The 23,513-nt window shown below is 35.2% G+C and overlaps 1 protein-coding gene across 1 annotated transcript in view; it reads left to right on the top strand.

The window, feature by feature from the left end:
* Positions 1 to 23,513, top strand: part of snd1 (staphylococcal nuclease and tudor domain containing 1) — a 304,678-nt gene that overhangs the window by 48,249 nt on the left and 232,916 nt on the right. Inside the window, exon 12 of the mRNA XM_088645522.1 lies at positions 11,347 to 11,459. Coding sequence (XP_088501648.1) covers positions 11,347 to 11,459 — 113 coding nt within the window. The remainder of the gene's footprint in view (positions 1 to 11,346; positions 11,460 to 23,513) is intronic.

Genomic DNA, 23,513 nt, shown 5'->3' with positions numbered 1-23,513 from the left:
CATTTAAAAATCTCTTGTGCCAACAGAAAATGTCATCATTTGTCAAAAAGTAGTATAATCTTAGAAAATCAGTTCTGGATTTTATTTTTCTGATACTGAAGAGAATAAGACACCTTAGAATTCTTAATTGTCATTTGCATGCCCACAGTGACACTGTAATGAAAAAAAATAATATTAACCATGCTAATTTTAAAGTACTTAATTATGTAAATGGTTTCCTAATTTGGACGCTTGGAAATGTTTTTGATGAAACAATGTGAAAATTGTGAAAACATTCTATCTGCTATTCTGAACGATTCTATTGTAGTCAATTTATATTAAAGTAAGGCACTTAACATGCCACAGTGTTGGTAATGAAAATGTTTGATTTGTAATTTTAATTCATCAGTCATAATAAACGGTAAAGTAAAAGGGTATTGTCACTTAATAAAGTTTAAAGTGTACCATTACAAAAAAAATAAGAGGATTTTTACAAGAGACTGAAATAAAGTTCGGTTCTTTGAGGGGGTATTTATCATTTTATGGATCTGTGGTTTTAAGCATGTCTGTACCAGTTAAAGATAAGAAAAGGACACCAGGTAGAAATGTAGTGAGGTTTTGAGTTCAGCCTTTTGACATTTTTCTTTGCTTGTTCTGGGACTTTCGTATTGTCTCACTGTTTGGTGAAAATGGAACATTTTAAATGAGCTTTTTTGAAGGCTTCAGTTTTTCCAGGATTTTCCATTCAAAAATGGCAAGGGTCAGTATGGCAGTCAAAGTTCCTACTCGGTGGCAGGAGTAGCGTCAATCCTTGTGGAAATCTTTTGTGAACAAGTTTGTATTATTCAGACAACATGGTACAGTAACATCATGTTGAGATGGTGATTTATAACCCTTTTCAGCTGTGACAGAGAATATAAAGACTTATGAAAGTTATACAGAATTATTCAGATTTTTAAATTTGCCATGGGGGTGCTTATTAGCTTTTAAAGCTTTTTGATAAGAGTTTTACCTTCCAACAGAACACTCTTGAGTACTGTACAAGGTGTAATATTTTTAAGCTTAGGAATACCATTTTATTCTGTACTTCAGTTTTGCATCAACCAGTACAGAGGGTAGGACGACTATATGCACACTGCCCTGAATATGCTTTTATGGACCTGTCAAGGTTTGCTATTCTTTCTACAGGGCATTGCAATAGAATGATCAATCCTCCAATCCATACTATGGCTTTTATGGTAATCGTGGCAACAGAGGTGTCCACTTGAAGAAATCTAGACGTATCTGGCCAGTGCTGTAGCCTGTACTCAGATGATGGTGAACTTTTGGGTTCACCCTGAATAACAGATGCTTGCCTTAGCTGGTTGTGACTTGCTCATCCCTAGGGACAACTTGGTCAGAAATTGCCCTACCTTTGACTATTGTTGACCTTCAGCTCAAAGGCATGCACCTTTTTTAAAAATATTGATTTAAGGATTCCTCTTGAGATTCTCTCTCCCTAAAGGTTAATTTAATGACCCCTTATACATATTTAAATAGTTTTGAGCATCTTCAATATCCATTTTAATCAGTGCTTCACACTTATCAGTTTCAGAAAAGGAGTAATATATGTGGAGGCTAACTAATAACCTTTACCTGTGAAATTCTTTGATTGTTTAAGTGCAAGATGCTCTATTGAAATGTAAGGTTATTAATCCCACTTATGGTGCATTTGGATAGTGAAAAATGCTAAACTGTGTAACTGGATCAAGCCTCAAATTTTTTTGCACGTATTATTTTCAAGTTTGACTGCATTTTTGTCATTCCAATGTGTGATTGAAAACACAGTGTGGGGTACTTTAAAGTGTACTGTACTTGATCCATTTTCTTTACGTAATATAGGCTGTATTTACGTAATATACACTATAAAAGATGATTGTAGCATGCCTTTTTAAAGACTAAAGAACATTAGAACCTCTTCCTATAGAGTGAATCCTCCCTGGACTGCAATGCCATTTTTCTTCACTCTTGAGTTCTAGAGAAAAAATAAACTGATCATTAATCACTAAATGTGTTTTGCTTGCCTTTTCTTCTGGAACTTCACCAGGGACAATGTGAGGTATATTTGTCTAAAATTATTAAACATAAAAAAACTGAAATGATGTGCTTTTTGTGAAATGTTGCTCTGCGGGGTTTAGGTTAAATTTATTTTATAAATAGGTGTATAATCCAGTTTGTTATTGTTGGGAATGGAAATATCAAGGACAAGCATGCCTACTAAACAGAAGAACAGATCTGCCATGATGGATGGCGTTAAAAAAAAAACTTTTGTACCCAACCCAATGTGCCGATCTGACTGAGTTCCTCTGATCTAGATTTTAGTGTAGTTAGTAGGAATAGTCTAGTTTGGAGATTATATCAAAATGGAAGGATTTGCAAACACTATAGAAGCAGCCCAGGAAATTCAAAATGGGCAAATGCTTGAGAGATGACTTTTAACAACAGACAGTTATATGCAGATATCAAAAACAAAATGAGAAATGCTGAGCCTGAAGAAGCTGCTTCAGAAAGTTATTTATGTTAATATACCATTTACATATTCTCAACAATGTGGAGAAGCAATAAAAAGGCATATATTAGGAGTTATAGTTGGAGGCAAAAATTTGAAATTGAGGGATATTGCTTAAATTGTACAGTGCACTATTGAGGCTTCATTAACAATATTGTGCTAATGTTCAGTCACCACATTATACAAAATTATTGCAGCCCTTGGAATCAGTTCAGGGAAGAACCATCATATACATTTTGGGGCTTAGAGGAGTGTCCTATGCTGACATGTTTAAATAACAGTCCTTGCAGTTCAAAACTAAAAAAATGTTCAGTGATGACCTAATAAAAGTTTTGGAAGTTTCCACTTCCAGTGGACTTTCATGTTTCACTTTTTATACCGAAAGTCACAAGTAGAAATGATACGGGAGAGAAGTGAAATCGGAGAGCGGTAGTCACTTCTTTATGCAAAGGTGAGTGGGAGTATGGATCAAGCTGAAACCCTGGCTTCTTTCAGTACATGCCCGAGTGAGATCCTTGGGACCATATAGTTAACTACCCAATGGGCTAGTAAAGAGAAACTGCGTTTCAGCTCTGGAGCCTTCTTTGGGTTTCGAAGTCTCTGAATGCTTTTCTGGGTGGTATCCGAGCCAAAGGAAAAGGTGTTGAATTTAAGACGCAATCCTTTCAGAAGGATATTGTGATGATGGCATCTCAGTTTCATGTCCCTGATTGCATACAGGCCGTTTAATCCTTCCTTTACCTTAATGAACACTTGATAGTCTTCCTGGTCATCCCTCACTACACAGTTAGCTATCTTCATGGCTTATGTAGTGCTCCTAGCCAAGCTGTTATACTGCATCTAAGCAGTTTCATACCCAAGAATGGGTATATTCTTGATATACTGTAACTGTGCCAGTACATTGTTTTGGGATTTTAGCAGTTGAATTTATATAGTGCTTTTCATCTCCAGACACCCCAAAGTGCTTTGCTTTTTGGTGACATTGTTCATTCATAGCTAAAGTGCAGCACTAACAGTTATACGCTAGCAGCTCCACTGCAAGATTGGACAGAGAAGTTGGAAAATATTTGCCCCCAGTTCAGGTTGAAATTTTGGGTAGGCCAGAATGCATAAACTGTAGAATTTAATTAAATAGGATGCCAGGCCGAACATATGTATTCTTATCCAGGGATAATCCCTATTGGTCTCTATTGAGTGCCACCAGATCTTTAACAACCCAGAAGTCAGGACCTTGTTTTAATGATGGCACCCCCTTGTCTGTATGTCCTTAATAGTGTTGTAAACCGCTGGAGCACAGGGGCTGCTATACATCACTCAGGTGGGTGCTGTCTTTCGGTATTGAATAAAGTGAGTCCCTTCCTTTGTCTAAAGTGTTTGGGAATAAAAAGCTCTATACGATTGCATGACATTACAGTAAAAGCTCTTATCTGGCATCCATGGGGAATGGGGGTGCCAGTTAATCAAATAGGCCAGTTATATGAGCGTTACACTTATGGTTACTTGTCTCATAATTTCTCACAAACTGGAGTCACTCAGGCTGATCTATAACATTAAGGCACAGAAGACAGTTGAATTCCTACATTACCCTGTTTCAGTTTTCTCCTTTCTCCAAGCACTTAATTATTTCCAGTTGTTACTTTTTCAGGGTGGTAAAGTGCTAGATGATACAGTGAAAGCTGCGTTATTGATTATGGAGAAATAAAACCTCTGTTTGGGTTAGATTTGTTTAAGTACTCAGTTATGTATTATAGTCCAAGTACATTTAAAATAGCACAAGGTCACAATTATTTCATACGTCTACATTTTATTTCTTCTTTGGGAATTAAAATCAAAACATAATAGAACCACATTTCAATCCATATAAAACTAAATGAGGCCATTCAGCCCAAGATACTTGTTTAGTAGGTTCTACTTAATTGATCTGAGTATCTTATCCAGTCATTTCTTGAAAGAAGCCAGGGTTTCATCTTCAAAACCATGGCTGGGTAGCTTGTTCCAGACTCCAACAGCCTTTTGAGTAAAAGGGTGCCTCCTGTCCTTGGTTTTGAATACGTTATGTCTCTGTGTCTATACTGCTTGTCACTGTATATATTTCCCTATTGAATAATTAATCATTAGAATTCGATTTGGAAAATATCCTCAATATAGTTATATATATCTAGTTAACTGATTACACGTGGAAATTAAGTTACAAAAGAAACAAATTAAAATATTTTAAAACAATTGTTGCGGTCAATGTGGAAATTAAATTACATTATTTTTGTCCACTGAAAAGACTTTGAATTCCCTTGATAGTTTTATTAAATTGCATTCTTAAGTATTGTTATTGCTTTTAAAGGCACTATATGACTAAAATTCATGATCTGTATTTTGCACAATAATATGGGTCATCCTTGTGGATGTAAATATCATACATGGTAGAGGGTTACAAAAAATGTCGCCTGAAATTAAATATTTATTTGGTTTTCAGCACTAATACTTAGAACTAACTTTAGAGGAGCTTTACATGATATTGGTAGTATTCTGCAGATGTGTGCTTGTAAAGTCAGGAAATCTGGGAGACCATTTTGCATTTTATATTCTTTAAGAGGTGAAGTGATGTTTATTTAGGCATAATTTTTCAGTGTCGAGGTAGACTCCTCTATTGTCTTTGTACAACTGCTAATCATTTTTACAGTTATGTAAATGATATTGTAAAATGAAAAAATATTCTAACAATTGTTTTCAATGTGGAGAACTAACAGCCTGAAAGTAATTGCCAAATAATTACTTTTAATGTGGTTACAATTTTCTCAAATTCCAAGTGAGATTCAAAACACCGTCTTTCCTGGAATTTGAGGTCAGTCTCTTGGCTTCTAATGCTGATACTTCTAACAATAATGTACTTTGACAGCTATGGATCTTGCCCTTGTGACAAAGTTTATAACAGTTGTCTGTGTGTATCACTGGTGAAGAAAATACTTTTTTAAGCTGTACATAATTTGCAGCTATTTTGCCATCTGTTGAATCTTTAGACTAGTGTGCTTATGCTTCCGTTTTGTCATGTTAAATTCTGTGCATGTGACAACTGTGCATACAGTTGTCAGAAACTTCAAAGACTAGGTTTCGGCAAAAGGATTTTGTTTGCATCTTGGTTCATCAAACACTGTAGCTAGATGTCTCCTCAGTGTGTATTGTGTTTGAATCAGTGCATGTTACTAGGCAGAGGCTTTCATTTTTAAACAATGCCATCATAGTAGGTTTGCTGCAGTTTTTTTTTAATCAAAATATATTTTGGAGAAACAACAACTCACACTCAAGATTTTACAAGTCATGGGTTTAGCATCTACAAAACATTCATCTATTGAAGTATTTGAAGTGGGAAGTTTACTTGTGGTGGGTAATTAGGCAGTTCTATAGCCAAGTTTATTCCCCTTTTGCAGCTGAAATACTGTTCACTCAGACATAATCCAGTGAAGATTTGGCTAACTGTATAAGTAGGGCTTCTGTAATGTCTCCCAACCTCCGAAAGTCAAATGGAATATCTTACTAATCCACTTATCAGGAAAGTGCACATTCAGATAATCCTGAATTATAAAACTGCCTCCTTTTATACATGACTGTAGTGCCGTCTGTTGATTTGTGTCCCAAAGCACAGGCCTGTGATGGAGATGCATGGGGGGGGAAAAAAGGTAGACTTTTGACGGCTATAATAATTTATCATAAAATTGACATACCATGAAATTTAGATGGTCTACCTATAAAATTAAAATCTGAACCTTTTCTGGTTTTGACTGGAAAGAGTTCCTTTGCATAAGTGCGCAGTTAGCTCAGGTGTATTTCCGGATATCCTAATATTTACGTTTACCCCAAAATGTAGTTTTTTATACATCACGTCTCATTTTCAGCACCCTTTGTTTTCTAAATTGGATTCACTCAAGCATCTTTGCTACTTGTTCAACTAGGTTTAGTTACATGATGCATCATAGCAATTATTAATTTAACAAAATTATATTTAATTAACAGTTTCCCAATTCAGGGTGCTAAGTTTTTTTTGTAACTACGTATTTTCTGAATTACTTATGCCTATAAAGTGTTTTTGTACTGGAATATTTGAACAAATTTGCACTTTCAAAAGGGGAAGGTTTTTTTGTGTTCAAGAGCATGAGAACATTTGACCAAATTGCCTGCTTTGATTTGCAATCCAGCTCATTTGGTTTGTGCTTGTGACTGGCAGTTTACTTACATGAGTTTACTGCAGGTGTCCTTGCTGCTTAAAAAAACAGAAAAAAAGTCAACATGAAGGCACACAATTACCCCTTTTATATCAAATCAATCCATTTAAGTAGTGTACAGAGCCGGGCCTGTGCTGGGGAGAACAACTAGCATTAGGATGGTTGTAAGTCTGGAGCCAGCAATCCAGCCACATTGTTGAAGCCGATACCCTGGTTTCCTTATAGAAGCCTTCTAGTCTTCAGCTAGATGAAGCCACAAACAAGCTAGATGGACTAAATGACCTTCTCTTATTTGAGAGAAAGCAATGTTTTGTCTGTGGTTTTTTCCTCTTCTCAGTGTGGAATCTACCTCTCTTGCATCCCTTTCAGTTCTGTTTAAGCCTGTTCTCTTTATTTAAAACTGTTCTTATGATCCCTCATCACTACGCCCACTATCTGTTCTGGAAATATCTTCACCTGTTAGTCACACAATGGTGTTGATTGGTTACTTTATGATCTGATCTGTGTGCAATCATGTGCAGTGTGTAGGCTGTATGGTTTATCGGTGTCGCCATCGGATAAACGTTTTGGTATCATCAGTATACATTCAGACCAGCAACAGGGAGATACTGTAACTATAATGGAGAGAAATAAAAGATGGAGTGGAGGGCTGACAAAATTAAGATGACTTGTTGTGAACTAAAATAGGGCTTAGATATTGAATTATGAAATCCCCTGATTGTTGCTGCTTGTCCTGCTGGTTTCAGGAACTGTAGTGCTAGTGTAGTGTAATGCATGGTTTTCCCTCAGTGTCTCTGTACTAATTCATGACTATCTCTTGTCCACTAGTAGTGGAATTGTCACCTTGAATATCCTCCAAAATACCTAATTTTTACCTGATGATTCAACATCTTGGTTAATTTATTATTTGTCTGTTTTGGAAACAATTTCCAACAGTATACTATAAACTAATTGTAAACAGTGCAGGCAGCTGGTCTGTTTGCTGGAAGTCTAGCAGTCTAGCCAATATGTTACAGAAGAAATTACATCTATTAAGTGCATGGGAAATGTTCAAAATCTAAAAGTAGTCAGTAGCCTACTGTAATACACAGTGTAAAAGTATGGGTTCTTATTTTAAGGACAGTAGCCTGTTTGAATCCCGTTTTTCTTTCTGCACAATGAAGACTTAATTTTCTCTTGAGCAAATATTTGAAGAAACATTTTAAATTGATGCTATAGTAACCTGGTTTGGCACAATGGAGTGAAAATATTTGGTCTATTTCTAGAATTGTTTGAACTTATGCTGAATATCAGTGTGTGTGTATATATATATATTGGCATCTTATTTAGGGATTTGTTTGCCAAATATTTGAATTTTGGGGGGAAAAATCTACAGGTGTAAATTTGTACATAGTCAACATTGTTGACTAAATCTTAGGAGTTTGTGGTGCATTTGACTGGTATTTTATCCTAATTTGTTATTGGATGATGTAACTATTTAATACCACCAGTCTTTTTGCTTGGGAAATAATGGGTTTATTTTCCTCAGGTTAGTAGCAGTAGTATGTGATGTTTGAAGGGCAGTTATTCATCTTTAGCATAAGGTAGAAACCCCTATTTTTATGTTGTACACAAGTCTGTTTTTCCCTAACAAGGCAAACATTTAATCCCTTTTCCTTTAGATGTCCATCCTGTATGTACATTGTGTAAATCTGTGTAGTTACTATGGTTATTCAGTAGTATTACTGCAATTATTCAAAGCCCCTTTGAGTGAAGATTAAAACAAGTGTTCTTAATATCTGTGAGATCACGTTTCTTTTCTAATTATTTTGTCTGCATTAATTTTAGTCTTCTGGGTATCTGAGTGTGACATTTGAGCTTGCCCTCTTAAAATATTAGTTTCCTTTTTATTTAAATAGAGTGTTTCAGAATACTAATTTGGAAATGATCTCATTTTCTGCACTACCTAATCTACAATCTGAAACAGTGAAGGTCATTTATTTCCTTTTAATTTAATATTACATGATCACATGTTAATAACACACCAGATTTTTCTTTAAACTTTTTATTTAGATTGTAAGGGCATTCCTGTGCTCCCTCTGAAGGAGGTTGAAATTGTCATGTTTATAAGAGTATTTGTGAATTTATAAAGACTGTCAAGTAAAATATGTAGTGTTATCAACAAGAAAATATATAGGCAAAGATGATGGATTCTGTTATTTGTAGCGCTTGTACCTTTTTAGTAACTTACAAAATGGGGGGCACAAAACTGTAGGGGGCAGTTCTAGTCTCTGTGGTTGCACAAAAAACATTTTAAAATGAGAAAGTGGTGTTGATTAAGACTTGTATATGCTGAAAGGAGAGCCCGACACATGTTGAACTATGGCTGTGATCGCTTAAAAGTTACCTTTGTGATGTTCTTGGACAGCGAGATATTAGAATATGCATTCTGTGACTGGTGCTTAAAATATTCCTCATTCCATGTACTGTGTGCCGTTTTACATTCAGTTTATATAATCTGTCTTTATTGTAGTCTTGAGATTCATGCATTCGTTGACCAGGTCTGTGTTTGGATTCTAAAAGGCCTTCAAAATAATTTTTTTGCGACACAGTAGACCTTGAGTTTTTTTCTTCTCTCTAGATGACCATCTGAATAAACTTCAAAATTGTACTGAGTTGCATTAGGACTAGTGCTGGGCGATAATTCGATAACGATAATTATCGCGATATAATTGTCCTCGATATAATTTTAACCAAAGTTCAATAAATGTTCGATATATGTTTATGCTTTGCGCATGATATGCGCATGCGTACAAAATACTGCGCGAGTGCACATGCGTGTTGCAGACTTCTATCTGTGTTTTATCACACTGCAGTTTTTAATTTTTCTATTAAGATATTTGTTTTGTAAATTTTACTCATGCATATTTTGACATAAAAAAGACTTGAATACTCTCTACCTCAGATTTGTTGAATGTTTCTGCTGTTTGGCAAGTGTTTGTTGTGTTAAAATAGTTGTTTAATTTACCAATTAACTGTCTGGTTTCTCCAACTTTAACTCAGGAGAAAAAATCTGCCTTTAAACTTGAAAGAAATAATGATTTGACATTTATCGTGATAATTATCGATATCGACTGATATGAAAATTATCGTGATGTTTTTGGCCATATCGCCCAGCCCTAATTAGGACATCTTACAAATGTGTAGCATGAAGCATTTGATATACTTTTAATGTCTGAAGCTTTATCAGAGACTGCTTTGAGTGGCTTGGAAGTAGTAAATTCTTATGATGTTCTGTCAATAGTGCAAACATCACCTGCGAGGCAATTGAAGAAACAGACAAATACAATTTTAGGTTCCAGAGCTGCTGAAATGCCATACAAGCAGTGAGAGCAGAATGGCTGCCTCCTTTTTGCAGCCTTTATGCTCTTATTTTCCTTCACTAAAGAAAAAAAAAGATTAAGATAAAAGCAGAGAAAGCACAAAAAAAATCTTCAGTACTCTTTAAAAGCTACAATTTGAATATAATTTATGAGTTTTTGACTCAATCCATTTTTAAGGTATCTTTTTGACAGGTACATGGCACATTAAAATATTTGCTATGAATGCAGCATTTTTCCTAAATGAAATTGAATGTCCATTAAGGCAAAATGTAAATTATCTCATCATTTAGGTCTGAAGTGCTTATTGTAGTGTTGGATTGAAATCTACTAAAATGAGACATAAAAAATTGACGTTCAGCTTTCAGTGTCATTGATGATTAGGTTATACTTTAGTTGCAACCTTGATAGATTGGACATTACAGTTACACTGGGTAAATTCACATTTGGCAGGGGAAAAAAAGATTTTCTCCTAATGACCTTTGCAGGTTGCAACTTCTAGTTTCTTGTTAATTTAATTTTTACAGATAAGCTTTGGGCCTCATATGCTGTATAGTAGGGGCTGGCAAGTCCTTTAATGAATAATGTAAATAGCATCTAGTTTTAAAATTAAACAGGATCATTTTCCTTTTCTGCTCCAGATTCCTTTGAGATTGGGAGAGGTGGTGAGAGCAACAAGGGTGACATTGAGTGTGCTTGCTGTACAAAGTCATAAACAATCTCCATGTTGTGGCATTCTTCTTGTGGACGTATCTCCTCTAGGGAGACCCACCGTTAGACTGATTTGATTCACACTGACTGCCAGTGACCTTGGAAACTTGCCTATAGATAAAAACTCACTTAGAGACAGATGTAGTCCAATATGAAGCTCTGGATTTAAACTGTGTTTTTTAGCAGCATCTCGCCCTTTTGTCTTGATTGTCTTTGCGTACACTGGTGGTTTGTATTTTGGGGATACCCAGGAATCCTACTGAAATCATGCAAAGGCAAACTGTCCTAGGGTATGAAAGGACTATTGTACATTTCATAAGAAAACATTGATGAATGCTGGATTAAATAAAGTCTGAGATTAGAATGTTTCCCCACAGTTTCCTCTCCTTGAAAAGCTTCACCTGTCACCTTTGCACTTTAAAACCTCAGACTCAGACTCAATTTGAGTAAAGCTTGTAGTCTCTTAGACTTGCATCTGTCCTTTTTTTAATATTTGATTTTTTTTTCCCCTCAATTTTTATTCCTTTAATTTTAGGTCAATGTCACAGTAGATTACATCAGAGCAGCTACCACTGGCGCAGACCTGGGCACCGGCACTGGTCCAAGTTTTCCAGAGCGCACCTGTTCTACTGTCACTATTGGAGGAATGTGAGTTTTTCTTCTACTTGTTTTCAGAGACAATCGCCTATTTCAGTATATTCGGTTTTATGTGATAACGTGACATTAATGGGTCTCAGATGTAATTTCTCTACCTGTTTTTGCAATTCTGACTCTTCATACTTGTGAGCCGAGCATTCTGCATGACTCAACCAGCAAGTAAATTACTGGAAGTAAAGTGGTCCATGAGTGGGGAAAAAACCTTACGTTTTGGGTCTGTTATGTGGCTTTCTTACTGGAAAATGGGTGGCCAACCTGGTCCTAAAGAGCCATATTTGTTTGGGTTTTATGAGTCACAACAATTTCTAAATGTAAAGCAATTGTTTAAACCCCTGAAACAGATGATGAGTTAAATCTGGAATTAAATACCCAGATATAAATAAATCTGGATCTAGAATTAAAATACCAGTGCCTTGCACCTTTTAAAGGACCAAAGAAGGCCAGTCATGACTTTTGACATTCCTGGTTAAGGGTTTCATTTTGCCGTCTTAAACCAGAGCTGACTACCTTTGTACTCGCCGAGTATGAATATAAGGCATTTGTATTACATTTCATTTTGATTTTTTGTTGTTGCTTCGCCGCCTTCAAGTAGATCTATGACCTAAATTTAGGAGAGAAGACAAGACCTATATCAGGGGTTCTCACGCCATCTAAGGATCCAAATGGGGGCATGAGAGCTTTTTATATACAACAATTTCAAAATACATACTGAATTTTTCCAATTACGTGGCAATTGTTTACAACAATTCATAAATAGAAATATAAACAGAAAGTATGATCTAATCACAGTAATTTAATAGTAAAGACCATTAATTAAACCTGTCAACTGCCTGAGACATCTTCCATCAGTTAACTTTAGAGAATATTTGGCATAAATGCTTTCCTGTCTACCCCAAAACAGGGCGAGCGAACTCTGTGGATCCTTGTCCCATTTTCATCCACCTGTTTTCAGGAGACTAGTTTTTTTGCACTCTCGATCATCAAGAATAAGTCCTTTATATTAAAACTAACTTCCGTTGTCCTCTTTCTTCCACGGAGGAGAGAATTTAAAAAACCGTGGCAAATATGCAGCGTCAGAGCTCACTCTGAATGTTTGAGGTGAACTCTTACATAATACCTATCAATCTGTTTTCCTGTTTATATATTAACGTTTTTCCTTGATGTTACATAAGGTTCACAAATTTAGAAAATGACAGTAAATCTAGAAAAAAGCTTAAATCAAATTATTAGCCCATACAACAAGGAGGAGCGCGGTTTTTGCGTTAACCAAGGCGTCAGGGAATTGTTTGAAAAAGGTTGAGAACCACTGTGCTTTAACATTTCAGAGTATAAACAGGGCTCATAAGTGACCCTTTCCTGCACTGTACCCCTACCTCCTCCCCATTATTGCCATTAAAGCAGCTCATCGGCTCATTCTGTTTAAGGAGGGTTCAGTTATCCTAATTTTCACAGACAGGCTGTCGTTCCTTCAGCCAAGCAAGTCAGTGGCTCACTCACCAGATCACCCAAGTGCTAAAATGACAGTAAGTCTGTTCCAGATTTGTGTTCATTCTATAAACTGTACACTTTACCTTTAAAGTTATGCAATGTGTTGAAAAGAGTTTGCTGTTTGCTTACATCAATTTTTTATATTTTAGTTAGCTGTTTAATGAGCTTTTGTGGCACCGGAAATTGTACTTTTTCAGAAATATTTTGTACTACCAAATTTAAAAGAGGAAACACGGAGAGGTCCGCATATAGTAAAATTAAATTGAGTGTGCCATTTTAAGATGATTCAAAATCACATAATCTTACCTGTAAGGTATCAGTTATGAGCTATAAGTTATTCATTAGTTTAATCTGTCAAGGCAAAGTTAATAAATCCCATCAATCTAACAGTCCCCCTTTTCACACTCGTCTTTAGTAATTGTCTGAAAAAGTTCAGACTTTCAGTGCTTGTGTTCTGAATGATTTTGGCATTTTTCTGAACATTTACTTTTAACCAACAATAACTACCATTATTTTAGAACGTTTTAATTGCAATGAGCTTGCACACATCTAGCAGTGTGTTAAGGTATTTTTTGGCTTTACTCTTAGGAGTTTTTGTTGTAGTTGTATAGCTTGTACCTACATAACATGTCGTAAGGAAAATGACTCTTTTGCATAACTACATGCAGCATTTATTCAATATGGAAATCCTCCATTGATATTCAACTCTGGTTTGTCCAGCGCCATCTGTAATCTTGCAGTAGTTTACATTTGTACCTTCCTGTAAACATCTATACTTTCCCATAAACACCCTGCATGTGCTCATCTGCTTACATTTCCCAGAGGCATATTCCATGAATGCAAATGCCATTTTGAATTAGGTGCAGTTCCTGGACAGTATAGATTTTCCCCAGAGAGGGGAAAAATACCATTAGTCTGGAGAACTGACATTGGAAGATAACTTTTTTTGTGCTCAAAAAAGATATGCTGAACAAACTGATGGATTATTTAAGATCGGAGAAACCAATGGATTCTGATCTTTTAAGGGCTGCTAAACTGTACATCAGTACAATTCAATTAAATAATTTCTCTGCATCTTAGTCATGAAATGTTAATGTTCTGTCATTTTAAATATTTTTCAAAATGAACATGCATGCTACAGAAAGGCTTGCATTAATTCCTGAAAAAAAAAAACACTTTAAGAGCATCTTTATTTTTATAGTTATAGAAATAAATAAGGAATAGGTTTTACCTACATGTATTGGATAATTTAATATATCGATTTCTGTACTGTACTTAAATCTTACCTTTTAAAACATGGCTGTTTTTTTTGCTTTTGTTCATTTTGCAAGTAATTTTGATCGTCTCTCAGCGAATCTTTACTTGGTATTCTGATCTTTCAGTCAGTGTCCTCGTGGTTTAAATACTTCAATATAAAAGATTTCAATCCAGCTACAGTAACACAATTGAATAAATATTGAATTATACCATTGAATAAATAGAATAAATCTCCTGTATATCATTCAGTATAACCTGATGGCTCATTCATTTACATTAGATCATATAGATTTTGAAACAGTTTTGGAGCTTTGTTTCTAACTGATGCGGTTAGGTGAACATGCTGCTAAGATGAAAGTTATTTGCTTTCATCCTGCTGGACTTTTTCAGTGCTGAATGGGGGAATGCAATCTTGAATGAAGTGGGTTGTCCTTTTTACTTAGCGATGACATAATATTGATAGAATGAGCTATTTCTGATGAAAATTCAGAATTTTAGTATTTCAGTTTGTTACACCAATAGTTTTTGGACTTTTGGACTTTGGACACTGGGACTTTTCTACTTCAACAGCCAGTGACTGCAGCAGTGATTTGAATTATATTTTACAAATTCACAATCCTAAAAATAAACTGCATTCCTATGCTAATTTAAAAATCAAAGATAACCAGATGTACTAGTATGTTACCTAACTTTTTAATGCATTTGTTCATACATATGACATGAACAGTTCTTTTAATAACTTTTGATTATTTCCTAATTTGTGTAAATAAGCTGGGGGGAGCCTTTTAAGACCTTGAAACCCTGTTAGCTATTTTATTTCATCTTGAAGTTACCAAGGGTAGAAACTTGGATAATTGACTCTTTCACAATTATAGGATAATTGCTCAAGAGAACAACATGAAGCTTTGAATGATTAATCTTGACAATACACATATTTAACAAAGAACTTATCATACACTTGATTTCAAGTGAAATTGTTTCTGCTCAAGATGGTTAATTTTAGGTATCTGTATGGTCTGTACCTGTCTGATCATGATATCTACATTAACTCTTTTTTCAAATATATTATGTACAATGTATTTACACATTTTATGACTAAATTCAATTAGAAGCAGAGCTTCTTCAGAGATAAGAAGTGAATGTAATAGATATGAAATCTGTGGAGAATGCATGGCACGTTTAATGATATTTCTCTTGAAGAGCAGAACAGATTTATCTAGTCAAAGACTAGAAAGCAGTAGCCCGAATAGTAAAATCAATTAAGGAAAAAAACAAGGAGAAAGGAACCACTTAATAAAATTATTTAAAAGAAATGGGATTCAGTTACAGAAAAACAAGGTAAACATTGCAAACACAGGAAAAAGGCATATAAGATTGGCCAAGACAAAGTAGGGACAGTAATAGTTCCTTTCAATATTTTAGTAGCAAAACTAATACACATACTAGTACCACTTAAGCTAAATATCCAATATATTAATATATTCTGCCAATTATACTCAGAGAAACAAGATACTGTTCATAGGTCATTAAACAAAACTCTTTGTGCAAGACAGGGGTAGTATCTGTAGACTTGAAAATTGCTCTTGTAGTGCCCATCCATCAAAATGATGACAAAACTGAACCAAGTAATTACGAATCAGTAGGCTTTACTTCTACTACTTGCAAGGTTAAAGGCATAAGATTCTAAGGGATAGCACAAAAATAGATTCTAAAACATTTTTTTAAAAAGGTAGGGGTGTTCGGCTAAAATGACTAAAATGTAGAGGTTTCTGAACAACCAGCAACAAACAAAAGGCTTCTAATAATCTTCCTTATAAAAGTAATACTCAAGTTGCTGGCAGTGTGTATTCAAGGTAATATGTGTGCAAATACTCAGAACTAGTTTATGGACCAAAAACTGTACAGATAAATTAAATAATCTGATTAGGGTGAGTACCATACAGATTTGTATGAGGACCACTGCTCTTTCTAATTTAGAGTGCCCTTCAGATTTTATTCATACTCTATTGAAATTGGAACAAACAATCAACAACAAAATTCAATGTAAAAATTACTTGTTCAAAGAATTGTTCATTGTTCAAAATTCAGTGAATAAAAAACATTGCTAAAAAAATACGTTATTTTTAGTACTATCATAAGTCCCAGGGATATTTGTCTTTATTCATTTACGCTTCATCTTTTTTGTCCAAAAGCTCCCATTTTGTTTCATCTGACTGTTAAACATGGTTCTCCAGTTGTCATTAATATGTAGTCTATCCAATTTAAGTTGCCTCTTTTTGTGGTTTGTCCAAAGTAGAGGCATCTTCCTTGTATGCTAGCTTTGAATGCCACATTCATGTTGGTGATGTTTAAAGGTAGTTTTTGACATTTTGTATTCTGAAAATACCAGTTTGTGTGGGAGCTCTTCAGCTGTTGCCTTGAGATTTACAGTTGATTCCCAAACCACTTGTTTCACAGTCTGTGGTGATGTGATACATTTGCTTCCTTTTCCTAGTAGGCTTTTTCTGGCGGAAAGCTGTAGTGGAAGTCAGTTCTTTGTGGATACATTTATAGCTATCTCCCGAAGTGTAGAGATCAATGACCATTTGCTTGCAGTCTTCAGAGAGCATGGTGTTGCATGCCAATAATGAGGTCTTCTGGGTGTACCTCCATTTCTTCCCTAAGAAAAGAGACTTAAGAGGCTTCTAAGTCTGAGAGTCCCAGAAAATTCCACTACTCTTCCAAATTCTCGTATGTTATGGTACATTTGTTGCCTTTTATTTAAAGGTATGCTTAGAGCTGTAAATAGATTACTCTTCTTTTTTCTGGAATTTAATTTACATCAAATGACTTTTTTCTGTACAGTGCTATTGCTATTAATGTACAACTTTTAGATTTGTATTAAACAAGGCAGATTATGCAATCTGTAGTGCTGATTGTTTTCTTTTTATCATAGAGTATATGGAAAAAATCTGAAAGGCACTTTATATTCATATTCTGAAATCTTGTATAGTTCGTAAAACTAGTCAAGTATGCAGATGATACACAAATAGACTAGAAAGCAGCAAATTTTAACGAGTTAAAATTCATGTGTAGGTAAAAAAAAACTTGCAGCTGACATTGTAGGCAAGGGCTTGAAGCGATCTTTAGTTACAAAATGGAAAACATTGAACTTGAAGAAACTAATATAAGGGAACATAGTAGCTGATGTTGCCACATTAATTACATCTTCTATGTAAGGTATGGAAGCAAAAAAGGCAAATAGAATAATAGTAGGTAAGTAGAGGATATATCGGTAAAACCTTCATAGTAACACCTTTAAAAAATTGTGTGCAATAGGGAATCAGTCCTGAGAGTAAAAACTAGATGCAATTCAAGCCTTAAAGGAATGTTCTACACTGACAGGCTGAAAGACGTAAACCCCTTACTCTTGAATCATAAGGTAGAAGACCATTAGTATAAGCACAATACTCAAAGTTAATCCTATGGACTCATCAGTAAAAACCATTCAGGAGACACAAGTGGAAAGTACATGGAAATACATTTAACACCTAGAACAGGGTGCTTCCCAGCCATGTTGTAGCATCTGCAAATTCTGCCTTTTTTTAAGGAGTGGCTTGACGAGGTCCTTGGAGAGATGGAAGAGATGCTTTATTTATTTATATAGATGCTTATTCTGCAGCAAAATATTTTTTCAGCTATGTTTAATCTTTTACCGCGGATCATAATTGTATATCAAAGTATATAATTCTTGTAACTTACCGTCTTTATATAAAATGCATGCTCTAAAAAGACTGGCAATAAGATTCAACTACAGCCACAACTGAGTTGTAAGTATGAATTGCATACATGAAGTGTTTATTCAAATTCCTCTCCCTGTTTTGCAAAACATAGTTATCCTGCATCTCTGACTTGTGTGCTTTGAGGATGGATAAATCTAATTATGACTTGGTCCAAATATTTTTTTAAATTAGTGCCAAATGAGTGTTGAAATGAAAGAAAAAACAGATCTGCAAGTTGGATTTTTATTTTTTTTCAGCGGTCAATCTGTGAAAATTGTGGCTGAGTAATTCACTGCACTAAATTTTTAGTGAGTTTAATTCCACACACAAGTCAGGTACTATTACATGCTTTTGTTTGTGTGGGGTTGCTTTGTTACCTTGCAGTGAATGGAGATGGATAGGATGCTTGGCATTCTGTTCACATAGGGGAGGCAAGACAAAATCACCCTCAACAACATTTCTTGTGTGTGCAACTCCAAATTCAAAGTGGCAATACTTGAAGTGTTTTTTCTTGGTAGCAGTTATTTCATTAGTTGGTCTGACTTCCAAATTGGAAAGTAGTGTCTTGCCTCATAGTTTTGCACAAGCTCGGTTTTTTTTCACCCGTTGAAGGAATGTAATTTTCTGGGAGGGGGATATTCTGTCCTCTCCCATTTTCCCTGTTGTGGAGAGAAAAAACATTTCCAACTTTTTTAGCACACTGTAGATCTTCAGTGTTGGTCAATCAGTAAGTCCTGAAACCTACTGAATTTAAGTTCAAACAGACTTGAATATTAACCATCTCCATATATACTGTGTCCTCTCTTTGGTTCTACTAACATCTTTCCACCTAATTAAAAATGTATGTTATCTGTAAAACCACTGCAGACAAGTACCTAATGCTGTCTATGTGATAGTATGTATCCTGGTCTTTAATGTGATTTGTGCAGAGAATGGTACTGAATGTGCAATGATTACTGCAGAAACTAGTGTAGAGTTATGTGATATATAAAAATATCTTGTATACTGAACTCAAATTGTTCAGAGATTTCTTCTGAACTAAACTTTATATGAATTTCCTGCTAATATAGGAATTACAGACATTTCAAAATTTTCAGACTTTATTTTTAACTTTATTTGCAATTCATTACTGTCAGTGAAAGGTTGCTAAACTATTTTTATTGTCAGTTCATGCTCTGAATGAAACATACAGAGTATTTGCTGATCCGTTTTATTAAGTTTTTTTTCTATACCCTAAAGCAACAGGAGCTTAATATTGGGAAATTTGACCTGCCGCAAAATGTATTACTGGCATACATATTTTAAAAACATTTAGTATTTTATAAATGTAAATTGAAAGCTGCCATTTAAAATAGCATGGATGTTATTAAAAAGGAGGCATGGGAAAACCTGTACTTGCGAAACAGTGGTTTTATATCTATCATTAATAGGGGATGACTGAATTGTACTCCTAGTGCCCTTTAGAGAAAACACTGTGCAATGCAATTTGTTTATCTTGAAGCACTCTCTTGTCTGTATCTCTCTACACTAGCTTAAGTGTTTGAATATATGTGGCTGATTTTTAAAACCAGTAAACAGATTAGTATGTAAAAATGAAAGCAATTACATCAGATGTGCACTCTAGCATGAGACATCTTTTCAAATTAATAATTCTGATTTTCAGTGTCATTTTATATATAAATGACACTCCTTGCAGGGATGTACACCCCCAGCAATTTGGAAATGACTAAGCAGTATTTGACTATTGCAAATGTATATGCTTGATTGTAAGTACTAATGGACCTATTAGTTTGGTCAGCCTTACTGAAAGTCTTATGCAAGACCTGTTAAATTACAGATTATTGAAGCAGTGTGATGCTCTTTGTTACATCTCGGTATCTGATTGCAGACCATTTCTTTTCTTGTAGTGTCAGACGTTTCCTCATCTGTGCTTTCAAAGCCAGAATCATAGTTTTTACCACAGCTTGATCGCGTTTATTTTATTCTATGTTTATGAGTTAAGCATTTTGAAAGCATAAAACAAAAAATAGTTTAAAAAGAGTTTCAATAGAGCTGTTACATGTGGATGTTCTGACAAATTCTCTCAGCTACAATAAAGATTTAGTTATTTTATCGGTACTGGCAGTGTTCAAGATTTATGATACTGGACATAGCCCTCTTCATGCAATTCATTAGCTGTTATTCCATGTCTATTTTCCATTACACTTTGAAAAACCAAAACATCTGAACACCTTCAAATGCATGAAACCCCCAAATTATAAAGCATCTTTCTGAGGCAATGCTACAATCACCATTGCATCTTGCATTCACTACCATTATCAAACATTGAATAGTTTGACTGCGTTATACAACATTGTTAGGTCCTCTGAACTGTGTAGCACTTGAGAGAACATGCTGAGTGTCTTTTTCCTCACGTTCTCTATGGTATAATGATGAAGTGCATTCCATAAAGTCTGTAGGTAATCAGTTTGAATACAGTTGGAAATAACTAGATTATCTGTGTTCTGTGAGGCCTGGAAACAGCATCAGTCATAATACAAGGCTGCTTTATGCGATGTTAGAAATGCATATTGCTCCAAACTGATTGGTGCTGAATACCATAATCCAGGACATGATTTTAATGTGTTCAATAGTTTTTGTCAGCCTCCCTCTGTTCCTCCTTTTGCCTCTTAAGCAGAGACTGAAATGTGCAATGTCTTGTTTTTTTTTTTTTCGGGATAATTCTTTCCTTTAGGTCAAACGCTTCTGTTTTCTAGGTTAGGGTGCTTACATACTGCTCCCTCTAAACATATTGGGACAAGCTGTATTCATGATGAGGCTATCAAAAGTGATAAGTACAATGTTTTATGTTTGTGTAATTCCATTTCTACATTTGATTACAACAGAAACATACAATACCTCATGGTCCACCCAGTGATTTCAAGTGACCATAAGTGTTGGGAGACCTTCACTGTGTAAACTGATTATTTTAAAAGTCATTATTTGTTTGCATATCCCTTTGAAGAAATATGGGCACAATTTAAAATGCATACTCACTGTAGAGTGATTTGGTTAGTTTGATTTTCCACCTTTTCTCCAAATGAATTGCTTCTTGCATTGACTGTTTTGAGTTGTGCTGTATGATGACATGCCACCCTATTTACTACTGCAAAAGTGGACAGTGTTTAACTTAAGAATTAATTCTTCCGCTGCCATTTTTAGTAATATCAGTAAGAACAAGTGAGCAAGACCCAGAGATGACCATGCATGCCCAGGTCATGACTTTACCTCCACTATACTTCAGAATTTTCTCTGAATCACAGAGGTGAACCCGCCATGTTAAACCAAGATAAATTTTGTCCAAAGTATGGATAGATTAAAGTGTGAAGAAAAGGGGATTACAAGTCTTTCAAGGGACATCACATCTGTGAAGTATGGTGGATGTAATGTCATGCAGGGCTGCCTCTGGACCTGGCTCACTTGCCTTTATTGGTGATTGATTGTGATTGAACACAAATATAAATTATTTACTGAAAATCTAAAATATATCGGGGCAGTAAAGTCAAAGCCTTTTTGGAGGTCACTGTTGTGTTCAAAATTAAGCCAAAATGTCTTTGTTCTAGAGCTGTCACCCTTTCTTTCCAGTCTTGTTAATATTTTTTGTGTTCTGCTGTGGTTCCTTTTTCCTATAGGCAGCTTTTAAGACCATTGCTGAAAATTCCTCATGCTGAAGAGCATTGGCCCTCTATTTCAAAATTGTATAATGCTGTTTTGGTATAATGTGGTATTTATTAGCTGAAAATGTGAAAAGGGGTAAAGTATCTTTAAGTGGGAGTTTCCACAATAAGGTAGAGGTGAGCTCTGCTGGGGGAGTTCTCTTGTGGGTTCCAGGGAGGAAGGTGCTCTAGTCCTTTTGTAATGGGCACTGTAGGAATGCAGTTTGGTCTTTTGTTGCAACTGTCTGCTGCCTTATAAACGAGGACTCTTTTTTTGTATCTTTCTGATGGTGAATTGGTTTAATTTGGCACCTATTGAGAACTGAACCCTGGTGACTGTGCTGGGGAAGGGCGAGCCTGTGACAATCTGGTGTGTAATGAGTTGTCATATTTCAATCCATATCCTGTCCGAAGCACAGCACAGAAATGATCTTATTTAGGGTTTCAGATACTATAATGGTTATGTATTCTGGATCCTAGGCCATGCTTGTGTTTTCTGTTCCACATGTTGCCTTCGCCGGCTGATTAGAAATCTTCTTAAATGCCAGAAAGGTTCAGTTGAAATTACTGACACCAGTTTCTGCTAGTTGGAATCTTATTTGTGGGATTGGATCAAGTTAGTGTCATCATCCTCTAATGTACTGAAAAGAATTTACAAATGTATACTACCTACTTTCATACCTTGTTCAGTAGATAATAGTTAGCCGTTGTGCCACAAACCAGGTTGGGATCTGTGTAACAAAGCTGTGGATTTCTTCTCCTGTATTAGTACAAATCTCCTTAGTATTTTAAAAACGTAACAAATTATTTTTTTATGCATAATCAGTTAAAAGAATCTGATTTATTGTAAATGTATTTCATATTTACAAATGTAAGGCATGTCTTTTTCTGCTTTAGCTTTTCAGTTCTGTTATATTTTATGGAGCTGGTGCTTTGCTTTTTAGATCTGACTAGGAAAGTTGTTGGTTAATGCTGTTCTGGATTTGGAATTTTGTCGTTCATCACTTATATAAGTAGATGTTGGATCTCTTTTATAGATTTGCAGTTTTAACAGGGTTGTTTGCTGTTCTTTGCCGACACCTCTGGAAAACGTATTGCCAATTAAAAAAAAAAATTCAACACTTGGCATGTTATTAAAGGCTCAAGTTAAATCTTCAGTGGTGAAATTAGAATGTTTTTTCGTGAGTCTTCAGTTTTTAAAGCTGTTTACGTTTTCATTTTAGTCCATATGGCAGTTCTTAAAACTGCCTTATGGAATATCGTTCTCATTTACTCATCAAATGTGAATCTTAACTTTGGATTATTTAGTTCCCAATCAGTGAAGTTCATTTTCTGAATATAATGCAGATATTGCGGAAGTCTGGTACAAGACAAAGTTATGTAGCCATATTGTTGAAGCACATACACTTAGCTACCAGCAACCTAATAGTATGGATAGGCTGAATGAACTCATTTGTAACATATGGAACCTCTTATTTCTTATCCCCTGTCCACATTGTACCTCTGCTACCTTAATCACTGATAGTGACAAAGTTGTTGTGATTTCATCACCTTGCAAAATATTTTTGGTTCAAGAATTGCTTTATTTTGGGTATAATTGCTCTGAATATGTAGATGTATTACAGCAGTCTTTACAATTCTGACAATTTAATGATTTAGAAATGTTTTACAGCAAAATATGCTATCTAAAGTTAAAATGACAACACTTTGTTGGCCTTGGGGTTTAAGTGCTTCTCATCATTGTCATACAATTTTTCTTTTCTCTAAAAATTAATTCTAATAGTGGCGCTCAGTAGCCATTTTATATTCTTTCTGTTGTGAGCAGAGTGTGTTAAGAAATCTGA

Source organism: Lepisosteus platostomus, chromosome 9 (genome assembly GCF_059453375.1).
Source record: "Lepisosteus platostomus isolate fLepPlt1 chromosome 9, fLepPlt1.hap1, whole genome shotgun sequence".
Classification (NCBI taxonomy): Eukaryota; Metazoa; Chordata; class Actinopteri; order Semionotiformes; family Lepisosteidae; genus Lepisosteus; species Lepisosteus platostomus.
This window is presented reverse-complemented; position numbering and strand designations above follow the sequence as displayed.